The sequence below is a fragment of the Myotis davidii genome, unplaced genomic scaffold (genome assembly GCF_000327345.1).
Source record: "Myotis davidii unplaced genomic scaffold, ASM32734v1 scaffold174, whole genome shotgun sequence".
Classification (NCBI taxonomy): Eukaryota; Metazoa; Chordata; class Mammalia; order Chiroptera; family Vespertilionidae; genus Myotis; species Myotis davidii.
Genome location: NW_006289087.1, coordinates 865552 through 879760, shown reverse-complemented (window position 1 = coordinate 879760; position 14209 = coordinate 865552). Strand labels below are relative to the sequence as shown.

At 50.5% G+C, this 14209-nt stretch overlaps 1 protein-coding gene across 1 annotated transcript in view; it reads right to left on the bottom strand.

Annotated features, from left to right (window-relative positions):
* The window catches only part of LOC102765199 (methionine synthase), a 32235-nt gene that overhangs the window by 2588 nt on the left and 15438 nt on the right, over window positions 1-14209 (bottom strand). The window contains exons 12-23 of the mRNA XM_015562352.1: window positions 14115-14204; window positions 12923-13075; window positions 12206-12313; window positions 11647-11747; window positions 8916-8983; window positions 8238-8358; window positions 5671-5752; window positions 4785-4883; window positions 4155-4230; window positions 3040-3195; window positions 2291-2489; window positions 2073-2079 (exon numbers count right to left, since the gene is read on the bottom strand). Coding sequence (XP_015417838.1) covers window positions 2073-2079; window positions 2291-2489; window positions 3040-3195; window positions 4155-4230; window positions 4785-4883; window positions 5671-5752; window positions 8238-8358; window positions 8916-8983; window positions 11647-11747; window positions 12206-12313; window positions 12923-13075; window positions 14115-14204 — 1260 coding nt within the window. The remainder of the gene's footprint in view (window positions 1-2072; window positions 2080-2290; window positions 2490-3039; window positions 3196-4154; window positions 4231-4784; window positions 4884-5670; window positions 5753-8237; window positions 8359-8915; window positions 8984-11646; window positions 11748-12205; window positions 12314-12922; window positions 13076-14114; window positions 14205-14209) is intronic.

Sequence of the window (14209 nt, the reverse complement as noted above, 5' to 3'; positions counted from 1 at the left end):
GGGGGGGAGGCATGAGCAGGGACGTGGCACCACACACAGCAGACAGCAATACAGGTGAATACAGATTTGAACGGGGATGTCTGCTTTGTGCGCTGTTACACCCGCAGCACTTAGAAGAGTGTATAATATTCCATACACGTTTGTTGAACGAACAAATGAAATGAGATTTTAAAACGATGACATGGCATACGTAGTCAAGAAACCAGTTCATCCGCTCATTCACACACTAAGCACGTGTTTACTGAGGCCACAGGCACTCTGCCAGGAACTGGAACCTAAACATTCATTCAAAATAAAAACTTCCCCCCAAAGCGTTTTTCTATTCACAATCACCATTAAACCCTGAAGTTATGATCAGAGGGGTCCCCCACATATGTAAGCCTTGACTTCTGCGTCCACAATAGGTTACCAAGCTGCCAGCCAGCAGCACAGGCATGGCGGCCCACGGGTGGTGGTCAGGAGACAGCTGAGGAGGCCCTGGACCGGCCCGAAACCAGACAGGAAACTCAGCAGGATCTGATTCTTTCCTTGATTTATATCAAAACGTGGCTCTCTCCCCAGGCCAGGTGCCTCTCCCATTTTTTCATTTTCAGCTGATGACTGACTCTTCCCTGCCATTAAGCTGACAAATAAGACTGTAAACATATTTCACAAGCAGTAATTTTGCTGGGACCGTAAACAGCTAATAACGAATATTTACTGAGTGATGCTTAGGCTGCGCCAGGCACTGCTCCTGATGCTTTATGTGAATGAACTAATCTAATCCGCTCAACAACCTTGTGAAGCAAGTGATGCCATCAGCTCTACTTCCCGACAAGAACTCCCAGGTGGACAAGCCTGAGCCACTCGCTCAGGGTCAGAGAATGGCAGCTTGGGGGGTGCGCTCCTGACCACCACACGGCACTGGGACTGGCCAATCAACAGATGAGTGGCCGACCCAGCAGCTTAGGAGCTATGTGCTCGCTGGTTCTGGTCACAAGCACAGCCTCCCTGACCGTGGGAGGGACAGTGCAGGACCCGGAAGTGCCAAGAGCCAAGGCAGCTCTGCAGGGAGGCGCTGCTCGCCAGCGGAACTGCCATCAGCTGCTCTGTGCTCACAACGCCAGGGACAGAGCTTCCTGCCCAGGGGCACAGGGCGCAGAGCCCCCGCACGGCAGCAGGGACGGCAGCAGAGCCGCTCGGAACAGACCCCCGACCAAGACCTGCTGCGGCCGGACCGCTCCAGTGCTCGGGGGGAAGCAGCTCGAAACACCCATCTGCGTGGGTAACAAGGACGCTGAGGGGTCACAGGGGTTCGGTATGAAAGTGGGTCAGAGGACACGGGACCTGCAGGAGGCCTGTGCCCTTAGTGACCCTGGAAAAGGAGTGGCCAGTTCCCCAGATCAGGCCCTATCTCCAGGGTGTCTGGCCTGAGTGCTGCAGTCACATGGCCGCCCGTTTCCCTTGTCATGTGCTGTTTAATGTCCTCAGCTAAGAACCTCTACAGATGTTGTTAGAGTAAAAATACCTGTCACTATGAGTTATGCTGTGGTTAGGATTAAAAGCAACACTATCGCTTCTAAATGACTGAAATGGTAGCAGAGCTTTACAAGACTAATTTACTGCAGCCCTTTGTTAATAACTCTGGTGAGTTCTGGTTCCAATTCTTGATGAAGACGATTTTTTTTATAGCAGCTAAAGGGACGGACGTGCCTGTCCTATCTGCATTGTGCAAGGTGGGGACAAGTGAGGGAGGCGTGTGGCGCTGGGCCTGCTCTCACGATGCCGAGAGAAGCTGGGCTGTGACAGAACAGCCAGGGGGTGAGGACAGGCTGGGCTCCCCTCCAAGCTCTGGGCTCAGCACAATGTCCTCCACCTTCCTGTCCTCCTCTGCAGAACACACACAAACTGCCCCGAAACAAGGCTGCGTGGAAATTAAACAGGACGGTCCCTCAAGAGCCCTGTGAGCGCCTGGCCCTGGTACACATTCAGCCGAGGCTGGTCCTGCCTGTCTCCCGAGAGAGAAGCCACCAGCCCACTTCAGTAACATGCGTGAGCACAGCTGATGTGTGACCACCCAGGCAGGGGCGGGGCTTCTCCTCCACTGCCTGAGACACCAGCAGGCCTGCCCTCGGTGTGAGAGGCCCCGCCTTCTCTCCACGTCCTCACAGAGGCCCCAGGCTGTGCCTGTGACTGGTCATCTGGGGGGAGGAGGGTCAGGCTACCAATTACCCAAAACTCAGACTTCATTCTTATTTACGTTTTTTGCTTACAAAAGAGTAGACAGCCTGTGGCAGCCCCCCGCTCTCATACCTGCTGCCTCAGTCCATAGAAGGTGGCGATGGGCTGCGTGGCCCGCGGCTCGGAGCCCGCAGGGTACAGGTGAATGTCGTCCTGCTCGCTCTGCGCAGGCCAGAACCCCACCACGCCCCGGGCCTGCAGCTTCCTCTCCCCAATCAGAGCTCTCAGCATGTTCTGGGCATCATCATAGAGCCTTCTGGCCTCTTCGCCTAGGAGGACACGGCAGGAACGCAGTTACAGATGCTGATGACCAGCAGCGCTGCCCTCTAAAGCCACTACCCTCTCCTGTCATCTCTCACACCTCTTCCCCTCAAATACTTTCTCGGTGTTTGTCATCAGCGCAGCTCAGGGTGAAGCAGTGGCGGTTCGTGGTTCCTGCTAAATGCAGCTCCTAGTCTTTCCCCCCAGCTCACACTGCTTACATTTTCCCACTTGATGAAGGCGAGCACAAACCGGTGGCTCCCCGAAGCTGTCTGTCACACAGAGCGACACAAAGCAGGCAAGTCCTCCCGTCGCCGATGCTCCCGTGCACATACAACGCCACTGACCCGCAGGCACCTCTGGGGATGTGGAACCTCTTCAGTGGTTCCTTTTCTTCAGTGCTCCCTCCCGTCCCCAGGCCCAGCCTCAGTAATTCTCGCGTAATCTTCAAAAATCAGTTCTCACACCACCTCCTCCAGGAAGCCTGCCCTGCCTCCCAGGCTGAGATCCGTCTCACTTGCTTGTGTCAGTGAAGGAAGGAGGAGGCGCTGCACTCACCTACAGTCTTGTCGTCAAATATCTTGGGGAAGCCGCGGTTCGGGTACTTGCCCCGGAGCTGCCACACGTCAAAGAAAGGCTTCCAGTCGATGTAGCCCACCAGCGCCTGCAGGTCATAGTCCTCAAAGACCCGTGTCCCGAGAAACGAGGGCTCCACTGCAGGAGAGGAGAGGAGAGGTGAGGTCAGCAAGACACAGGCCGGGAGGGGCCCCACACAGCGCACCTGGGACACGCGCTCTGCTGGCTCCCTCGCTCTGTCTCTCTACGGTCACCGCAGCTGTTCCACAAACAGGGGCTTCACACTGTCACGGAGAGGGCGTCATCTGCAGTGAACCGTTAATAAAACCTTCTCCCAAGTAGCTGACCGACCACATCACCCTTGGGGTCTTCCCTCAACCCTCCCACCCCCACTCCGCCCAAGAAAAAAGAAAAGACTTGGGTTAATCTTCGCATGTGCAAATGAGGACAATACTAACTAAAGGTCGCTGTGGAAAGACATAAAGTTTAAAGACATGAAACAACAAATCTCTATCACCTACAGCTACCGAGGCACCTAGTCACAGTCTAAGGAGCCAAGGCATCAAATTCAGGATTGTGCAGGAGAGGGGGCCCCCAGGGGACCCCCGCCACATGGTACTGTCTTGTTTTCTAAATGGGCAGTAGGCTACTTCTTAAGTGGCAGGGGTATATAAGAACACAAGATACTGTTTTATGCCCCCCGAGTCTAAAATGCATCACCCGTGAAATCCCTGAAGACTTCAGAGAGGGCTTCCCTCCACAGCACCGGAAGAAGCCAGGATTAGCAGAGACCGAATCCTACTGCCTCCCACTATGACCCCACACTCAGGTCCTCAGCTGGAAGTGGGCAGAGACCAGCACATCCACCGCAGAGCTGTGTCCGGGACCCGGAGCGGCTGCGGTCACGCTCAGGCCAGTGCCTGGTTTTCTGCACATGGAACTGTTTACTTTTCTTTCTAAACGTCACTGTCCCTCATCACCACTCTTAGACACGATCAGGAATCTCCAGCTGCCTGTCTGACTCTCTAGCCAAGTCAATGCAAGCAGCCCTGCCGCCCGTTACCACCACGGCCCCCTCTACGTAACACCCAACGGACCTGGGGGAGGCTCAGCCAGCCAGTCAATTTGGAAGCTGTGCTTTCTGGCTTGACTCAAGGTTAAGTATCTTCTCTCCTATGAAAAAAAAGAAGTTATTTTGTCAGACTCTTGGGTTTTTAGCTGCTACCACACAAGTATGTCCAAGGAAGCTCGTCGGGAGGGATGGGAATAGTCAGTGCTGGGAGCCAGGGAGATGCCGCAGTGCTCCCGTCCCGTCTCCATTTTCGCCCACTACAGGGAGATGCCGCAGTGCTCCCGTCCCGTCTCCGTTTTCTCCGTTTCCTCAGAACGAGGAGCTGTGGAGTGTGCCCAGACCATGTCAGTTCCCGTTCCCCTGCTGGCTCGGAGCTCATGTTTTACTCATTCCCACAACTCGGGTCTCAGCACAGCACCTAACACCTACTGCAATACGTACCACCCAACACGTGTCTGGAGGAGTGAAGAAAATTAATTTTAATAGAACCACAAATTATTGGAAACTCAGACACAGAACTCTGATCTCAACTAGAAAAGAGGACTTCTCTAAAATGTTCCTAAACCTTTCCCCTCCTCAAAACAGTAAAGTCACATTGAAAACTGCAGGGCCGTTTTATCACCCAAACAAGCTGTGCCCTGGTTTTGTCACTCACCTTGAGAGACTCATAGTGGTCCTGTCTAATCTCCTCATACTCTTCCGTGATCTCCTCAAAGTACTCATCTTTCAGATTCTCATCTAAGAGCTGAGAACACTGAAAACGCAAGACCCAGGTCAGTAAAAGGCACGGAGCAGCACAAGCAGTAAAAACAGGCAACACTGGCTGGTTCTGGCGACAGCTCCTTCAGGAAGCCTTCCCGGGTTGACACCATTTCCTCTCCCTTCAACAACTATGCTAATTCCTGCCTAGCTGTGCAAGCAAGGGTTAACTCAGTAGGCCTGGAAGGTTCCGATCTTGCACAATCGTTTTTCTTTCTTTGGGTAGGATCAGCTGGCCTGTTCCAGGTTAAATGTTTTTAATATATATATACATTTTATTGATTTTTAGAGAAAGGGAGAAGGAGAAAGTGAAACGTCGATAGGAGAGGGAAACATCAGTCAGCTGGCTCCTGCACACCCCCCACCAGGAACTGAGCTCGCAACCCGCACATGTGCCCTTGGCCGGAATCGAACCTGGGACCTTTCAGTCCGAAGCCTGACGCTCTATCCACTGAACCAAGCCAGCTAGGGCTGGACCATCTTTTAATTATTTTTTTTTTTGCTTTCTTACTCTAGATTTTTAAGAGTTCTTTGTATTTTTTTGGATAACAGTCCTTTATCAGATATGTAAAGATTTGCACATTTTTTCTCCCCATCTATGGATTATCTTCTCATTCTGCTGATAATCTTTTTCTCAGCTCCTTTCCAGCCACCCACACAATGGCAGTGACACCTCAGAAGCCATAAGCTCTTTCACATTTTGAGTGGAACTGGACAAACATAAATAGCTGTTGGGTGACAGCCCTGACGCTCAGCGCCTCTGTCCTCCTCACGACACTCACCACCACCACGCTCTTGGACGCGTCCAGGACGTGGACCACGGGCGCGCTGTACCTGGGTGCGATCTTCACCGCCGTGTGGGTTCTGAAGAGAGGTCAGGAGAAAAAAACACCCATCAGTGCCGACACCCTGCCCCAATCTTGTTCAGGACCGTTGCGTTTCCGCGGTGCTTTCCCGGGAAACGTCAAGTGTCCGAGTGGAACTGGACAAACATAAATAGCTATTGGGTGACAGCCCTGACGCTCAGCGCCCTCTGTCCTCCTCACGACACTCACCACCACCACGCTCTTGGACGCGTCCAGGACGTGGACCACGGGTGCGCTGTACCTGGGTGCGATCTTCACCGCCGTGTGGGTTCTGAAGAGAGAGGTCAGGAGAAAAACACACCATCAGTGCCGACACCCTGCCCCACTCTTGTTCAGGACCGCTGCGTTTCCGCGGTGCTTTCCCGGGAAACGTCGAATGTCCCTTGTAAAACAGAATGACTCTCTCCCCACCCTAAGATGGGAAAAGAGCGGGGTCTGTTCCAGGCTATAAAGAAGTCCGTCCCCAGCCCTCTGCCGGCAGGTCCAGGACGAGTCTGGGGCCTCGCACTCAGTAGCAGCCTGTCTGAACGAAGCTGAGTGTCTCCCTCCAAAGAAGCTGGGGTACAGCCAGGGCCCTGAGAACCAGACACCAGGCAGGCCCACTCTCTGCAGCTGAGCCCTGTCCCTGGGAGACACCGCCAGGGCCTGGCCCACCCTCACTGTGGACTGACAGGAAGGAATCTCAGGCCCTAAGTCAATGCAACACAAATAACAGAGACGCAAAAGCAACAAAAATATTTCATGACCTGGGCTCAGCCTCAAATGCCTTCGGCCAAACTTGGAAATGTTAGTGCTGAGGAGGAAACACCCTTTAATCCTTACAGCTGCCCAATTAACTGCAGTGCAAACACTCTCTGACTGCTGAATGTTTAAGCAACAGCCCAGGCCACATGTCTGCTGGGTCAACTAACACATAACACAGAGAGGGGAGAGGCTGGCCGCGCTGCTTCTGAATGCTTCCTAAAACACCTTTCACGTGGTGGCCCATCTGGTGAGAGACAGGAAAGAATGGGTGACTTGGGAATGTTCAAATTTGCACCAGTAGCCGTGCGGTTTCCTCATCTTGAACTTGAGTGTGGTGTCCGACCATAAAAAGTGGTCCTTATTTTGAAACCAGCATATTTACACAACTTGCAATGCATTTTACTACCTCTGCTCACTTATGTGTTCATTATATTTCACCCCTGCAGTTTTAAAAGGTATTTCATCCTGCCCTAGCTGGTTTGGTTCAGTGGATAGAGTGTCGGCCTTCGGACTGAAAGGTCCCGGGTTCGATTCCGGTCAAGGGCACGTGCCCGGGTTGTGGGCTCGATCCCCAGTAGGAGGCGTGGACCTAGCTCTGCCACAGCAGCTCTGCCTGGTCTCGGCCGCCCACCTTCCCTGAAGATTTCACACCCGGCAGCTCCCAAAATCGCATGAGTCAATTCCTAAAACCCGTCGCTCTCCCTCTGTGTGTCTGTGTGTGCTCCTCTGGCGAACCCCGACTAACGCAAACGGTTTAACATACAGTTGTTAAAGGAACCGTGCAAAAGGACTCTGGAGCTCCTCTGACCAGACCTCTAGTGTATTTTTAAATATGTTTTTGTTGATCTCAGTGAGAAAGGGAGGGCAAGAGATTGAAACATCGATGACAGAGAATCACTGATTGCCTGCCTTCTGCACACCCCTTACTGGGGATGGAGCCTGCATCCCGGGCATGTGTCCTGACTGGGAATCAAACCGTGACCTCCTGGTTCATAAGTTGACGCTCGACTACCGAGCCCTGCTGGCTGGACTCTAGTGTATTTTTGTATCAGAAAAACAAACTGAATTCTTTATGGGATTGCCAAGTTCAATGCTCCACGGGGCATTATTCCCTGACAAAGTGAATGCAAGGGGCATAATGGAAAGTCTAATACACATAATTCACACATTTCCCACCCAATGTGATTATGACCTCAGGTAAAATCTGACGAACTGAGTAATGATGTGACCAAATCTGAACTTTCTCCTCTTGAAGCTGTTTAACCCAAAGCTTTCCCCTTTCAAAAATAACGTCCCAAAGTGAGCCTTCGGGTCATTCTCGCTGTCCGTCTCCACTGTCACAGGTTGGAGCTTCATCCGGGGAACCTGGAGTTACTCAGACTCCGGCTTCAAGACAGGGAGCGGCTGAAGTTCAAGCCACGTCTGTGTGCCGAAACGCCGCTTCTCCACTTAGTTTGATTTCGAGAGGAGCGAGTGCTCATTATAACTCTCAGGAACTGACTGCCAGGTGAGAGGGTTAAGGAAAGGCATCCAAAGAAAGGCGAAGGGCGGGGGTCACAAAGGCTTCTCAGATGCGTGCTCTTGTCCGAGTGAAGGCTGGCCAAGTGCACGTGCTTACACACGAGGAGACCGGGTACTAACAAGCACAGGGGAAAGCAACCCAGGTCTTACCACTGTCCTCAGACTCCGTCCTGAGGGTGGGAAGTGAATGAAGCACTGAGCTCCAGAGCAGGACTTACCGAGAAGTGGTGGCCCCTCCAATCAACAAGGGGATCTTTATAGCTAATCTCTCCATCTCCTTGGCAACAAATATCATTTCATCCAGAGAAGGAGTGATGAGTCCTGACAGGCCAATTATATCTGTTATTTTAAAAAAGGAAGAAAGTACAAATTAGGAGGAGGATGACAGAAAAGGAGGAAAAGTATAAAGACTCATCTAAAAAACTTTGGTAATAAAGACGTAATATGAATTCCCAATTTCTAATTCTAAGACATCTTTTCTAACTGGGGGCTTCGCTTTGTTGTTTGCTTTTGGTAGTAAATATAGTTTGTAGCTTACAATTGCAATAATGTACTTGCCACAGTTTTGGTGAGCCGGGCACTAGAATACACTGTTAGTTATGAAGTCCCAGGCTCGAACACGTCACAGTGTGTGAAGGACATAAACACTGCACAGAGAGCCAAGTCTAATACACTGCTCTCTTCTAAGAGGCTGTCTCATTCCCATCTTCAGGGCTGCACCGGGTTTCCGTTCCCTGTTCACCTTCTCAACCCGTCATACGTGGCACTGAGAGCAGCCCCCACAGAGGGGCCGGCACATCACTGTCTGAATGCCCCTCCCAGCGCCCCCTGTGCAGGTCAAACTAGTCCCTGAGAGACAGACACGAAAGGAAATGCCCCGTTTGGCTGCACTGTACCTGCTTTGTGGTCAAGAGCCGCTTTCAGGATCTTATCACAGGGAGTCATGACTCCCAAGTCAATGACTCTGATGGGCAGGAATGGGAAGTGAGAAAGCGAAAGAGAATGCGTTAGAGACGAGGCTGAAATGAACACTGTTAGCCATCTAACACTGCTGTGATGTAAGCTGGAGTCACTGAACACCGACAACCACAAGTTCAACTGCTGTTTAAATGAGAAATAGAATTAAGGTAGGCAGAGCAGGATCAAAGCCATAAAAATAAAATAATAATAATGAAAAGGATGAAAGAAAAGAAAAATCAACAAAAGACAGAAAAATCAATTCCATAAAAGCTCTATGTGAATTGTGAAGTGGTAACAAAGGTTAGTAGTCATAGGCTCTGGGTGGCTGCAGCCTTAGATCTATTGCCCCATCACAGTGGAGCTGGGTCTGCCAGCACAAGAGGTGCCTCGCATGACTTAGGCCTCAAATCTTGGGAAAGTTAAACCGGCAAAATAACCCCTGGACTGGGCCTAAGCAACGCTGTTTCCCAAAGAACTGTTGGCAAGTCTAACAGAAAAGCAGACAATGTGACTACTGCACCAATGCTTACTGAGCTAAAAGTTACAAACATTGTTTAGAATCGTGGTCACTGTGTTACCTGAGCCAACAGAAATGCCTTCCTTCTATGGATGTAATCATTCCCCTTCCCTTTCTCATAAAGGCCCTTTGTGTTTGTCTCCAAGCAGAACAGTTATTTGCTGAATTAATGATTCCCAAGTAGCTATTCTTTTTTATCTCAATAAATGCTTGCTGCTTCTCATTTTGAAAGGCTTTTTTACTATTAGGTTAACGACATCGCAGGCTCTATTGCATCATTCCCATGAGAAATGTGTTTTCTGTCTAGACAGCGCTATCGCCTCTAGTACTCTTCACATATTTCCCCCACAAAGAAAAAATTTTTTATCATTTCATGAGATTCACTGCATCCGGAACAAAGAACTAGGAACAAGAAAGGTGCATTAGGACTTGGTACTGGATGGTTAGCTAGACTCGCTCACTAGCTGGGTGACTCACCCAAGCACCCAGCCTGGGCCATTGATGCTCAGAAATACATCTGACTACATGAGGCACATCTCCGGGGCACGTGTCCACTAGCTGACACTACAAAGTCAAACTCACCAATGCCAGGAGCCCATTGTATAAGGCATGAGACCCAAAGGGGTGTTTGACCTGACAGAAAAGTGTGCACATTCACGATGTTTTTGTAAAAGCAACAAAGTTTCATCAGCAGATGTTTCTCCGGTTAGACTTGCTAGCAGAGAGGACTCCAATGCAGGAGACCGAGGAGCTGGGTGTGCTGGAGGGAAGCCCGGGTCTAAGAGGCAGCACTCACAGCTGCCGGGCCCTGGAGGAACGCCACAGCCCGCCCTGGCCCTTAAAATACCTCCACTGCAGGAAAAACATTCCTCGCTACTTATTCACTTTTCAAAGCAAAAAGTGATAAACACAGGATAAGGACAGCTCAAGAACGCTATACGAAGATTACCTACAAGTCCCCTTTTCAACAGTTCTTGCCCCATGACCACAGCTGAATGTGTGCCTGGCCATTTAGCCTGATAAACAGTGAATGCCTTGAATGGAGTCAAGTCAACAGAACCATTCCGGTGTCGCAGTATAATGCACGGCTCACAGCTGATGATCAGCCTTCCTTAGCTGCATTTAACCAGCCTGAACTCAGACCTGGGGAGGCATGTTGAGAGGACACGGGCCTTTCAGGTTAACTGTCCCCCGACAGCAGAGGAAACCCTCGGGGGCACAGCTGCCGCTGCAGCAAGTCTCTCTCTGGGACTCAGAGGGGCTGTTGGCTGGATGTCGACCAGAGAAGGCATTAGTTCGTTACATTAGGCTTTTGATTATAAAGAACATGTTGAAATTGGAGCAAAACACGCCCTTACTAAAGGTCATCAGCTCTCACAAGGAAATAGCTTTGTGCTGCACAGTTAGTCACCATAATGTGAGGTGTCAGAAAGGGATTTCACTTGTATACATTCCCAGCTCTAGATCCATCATCACCCAGAAGCCTGCGTGGTGCTGTCTAAGCAAAGAAAAGGGAATTGTACAATCAGACCTCCCTATCGAACCCCACTGAGCCCGTCCCAGCAGGTCTCAGCTCTAAGGCAGGGCCATTCACTGATGCCTCTGGCCATGGTGGGAGCCCAGGGTTCTGGTTACGAGAGCCCCTGGCCCCAGGTCAAGTCTCAGGAAGCCTCTTGGTTGTTGTGACCCTCGTGAATAGTTCTTACTTGTCTTTTTGTCCTTACTGAACGTACAACAGGTTAGATCATTACTAACCTACCATTTGAAAAGGTGTGTTCAATGTCGAAAATTTGAAAACACAGCAAAAAGGCACTAAAAATAGCCTCTAACATCCTCTGCCAGACCCTCCCACCCACTAAAGAATGACCCTGTTAATGGCCGAAACCGGTTTAGCTCCGTGGATAAAGCGTCGGCCTGCAGACCGAAGGGTCCCAGGTTCGATTCCGGTCAAGGGCATGTACCTGGGTTGCGGGCACATCCCCAGTGGGAGATGTGCAGGAGGCAGCTGATCGATGTTTCTAACTCTGTCTCTCTCCCTTCCTCTCTGTAAAAAATCAATAAAATGTATTAAAAAGTAAAAATAAAAAAGAATGCCCCTGTTAATGCTTTTATTTTTACATAAGAAAGCGGTTCAAGGCAGGGGGACCTACCTAAAATTATTGCAGCCGAGAACGACTCCAACGATATTCTTGCCGATGTCATGCACGTCGCCTTTCACGGTGGCCAACACGATGGTGCCTTGGTAAGGATCCTGGAGAGCAAGACAAGCAGCTAAACGTGGCTGTGGTCATTTCAGAGCAGACCACCTGGTTCTCTAGCGCCCGACCAGTGCTGGCGTTTTTAATCCTCACCCGAGGGCACGCTCAGAGAGCGGAAGGGGGAGAGAGAGAAACACCTACATGAGAGAGAAGCATCTATACGGGAGAGAAACATCTACATGGGAGAGAAACAATGATTGGCTGCTCTCTGTATGCTCCCCAACTGGGGACCAAACCCACAACCCGGGTACGTGCCCTTGACCAGAAATGAAACCGGCGACCTTTTGGTGCGTGGGACGCTCCCACCAACCCAGCGGCCTGTCCAGGGCAGAGATCATTTCCCTACTTCACCTCAATGACAAGCACGGCCAAGCCCCGTAGTCCCGACTCCACGCCAGTAAATCTTTGAGGAGTTCCTCGCGGGGACCACAGGCCGCGACAAACGACTTGCCTCTTCTTCGACGGTGCCAGAAAGCACTTGAGCTTCTTTTCTTTCTTTTTCCATAAAGGGAATGAGGTGGCCAACAGCCTTCTTCATGACCCGCGCTGACTTTATAACCTGGGGAAACACGCAGAGCCGGGCATCTTTATGGAGCCACCTCGACGGTTGCTCTTGGCCACGTGTGAAACGTTACATGAAGTGAGGGTGCATGCTGTGACCGCAGCTCAGCCACATCGGAGCTTTCTGTAGGCCCCACACCCAGGCAGCTGAACAACCAGTTATTTACTGCTGTGGTTAGTAGCGGCTGAGAGTTCCGGTTTTGCTCCAAACATATTTAATGTACAGCACTATTTAAAGTGGTAATAACTTTTACAAAACATGCAGCTTGAAAGGAGAATTTTGGTTAGTCAAATAAATTGGTACTATTATTAACTTTACATTCACCTTGGGTTTTATTTTCATGTAGAGGTTGTTGGGGGTAAGAAGTGGTACAGAAGATCACACATGAAGATTAGAAGCTAATTCTTGGCAGATGCCCTCTAACCTCCACACCACCCTAACGATGAATTTTTGTTGACACTCCCGCTAAATACATTTAGTGAAACAAATGACCAGATCTCGGTGCTCCTGAGCTCTTGTCAAAATTAAGATAGATGCGAACACATTTATTAAAAGACAAAGACGTTTTCTTTCCATTGTGAAAATGTCCCCCCATCTTTTGCCAACCTGAGGCAGAAACATTTTCCCGGCTCCAAAAAGATCACCGACAACTTTCATGCCGTTCATCAAAGGCCCTTCAATGATATGCAGAGCGCGGGGGTATTTGTCCTGGTTTAACCTGGCTTCCTCGGTATCCTCAATAATATGTTTTTCAATGCCCTGCAAGAAAAAAATAAATAGGGGAAAAATCATACAAAACAGTGGCTTAAATAGAAACAGCCAACAACAAATTATTCAAATCATGGAAACGCTTGGAGTACAGGTTTTGCAAATCCTGGCTCCTATCACCAATCCAGGGGATTCATTAAGCTTCAGTTTCCTAAGTCACAGGATCACGTACCTGCCTCACATGGTTACGCCAAGGATTACATGAGACGCCTACACAGAGTGACTAAGGGCTTTTTTGACACTAGGTACTCAGGAAAGCAAGCTACGAGTGAGAGAAGGAGCATTAATAAGTAAAGTTCAAATTAATAATAAAATATACTTTTTATTGTCGTGGTTGAAGAGATTACACATTAATGAATAGCTCCTGTGAAATCCGCACTTCTCTCTGCAACGTTAGCGGCTGGGTAGGAAAGACAAGAGGCAGGACCTGTAGGCAAAGGTCAGAGCCAGGCAGCCGCTGCTGACTTGTCAGCCTCCAGGGATCGAGCCCCATCCTCCAGCCCCGCCAGCTCAGAGATCCTTGGCTGTGGCTTGCTAGTTCCACAACCTGAAACATGTGAATCTGAAGTTCAAAGTTAAAGGCTAGAGCCCCCCCAAAAAAGAACTCTGAAATTCTCCAGAGTCACAAATGAGGACAATGAAGCCGAGAGATTGAGAATCTTGCCTGATATTACAATTACCAGCAGAAGAGCCAGGACTTGCTTTCTGAGGGAATGACAGCAACTTGGTCTAGGACAGCGTTTCTCAAGTGTAGCAGCGCTACTATCTGGGGCTGAATAATTCTTTGTCACACGGGTCTGCGCACTGTAGGATGTTCAGCAGTATCCCCGGCTACTGGATCCAGTAATACCTCCCACCCCAGTTGTGACACCCAAAAATGTCTCCGGACACTGCCAAGTGGGCCTGAGGGGGCGGGGGTTGGGAAGGGGTCTGGGGAGTCTCCTTGGCTGTAGCCCCACCCTTACATCTCAGGCAGGGATGAGGGGCCTTGGCCCTGGAGCTCCCCCTTGTGCAGCGCCCCACAGCTCACCTTCACAAGGGCATACTCTAGGCGCTCTTCCACGGGGCCACTCCTCCACTCATCGGTCTGCACGACCTTCTTCCCTCCTTTGCCATGAGTCTTAA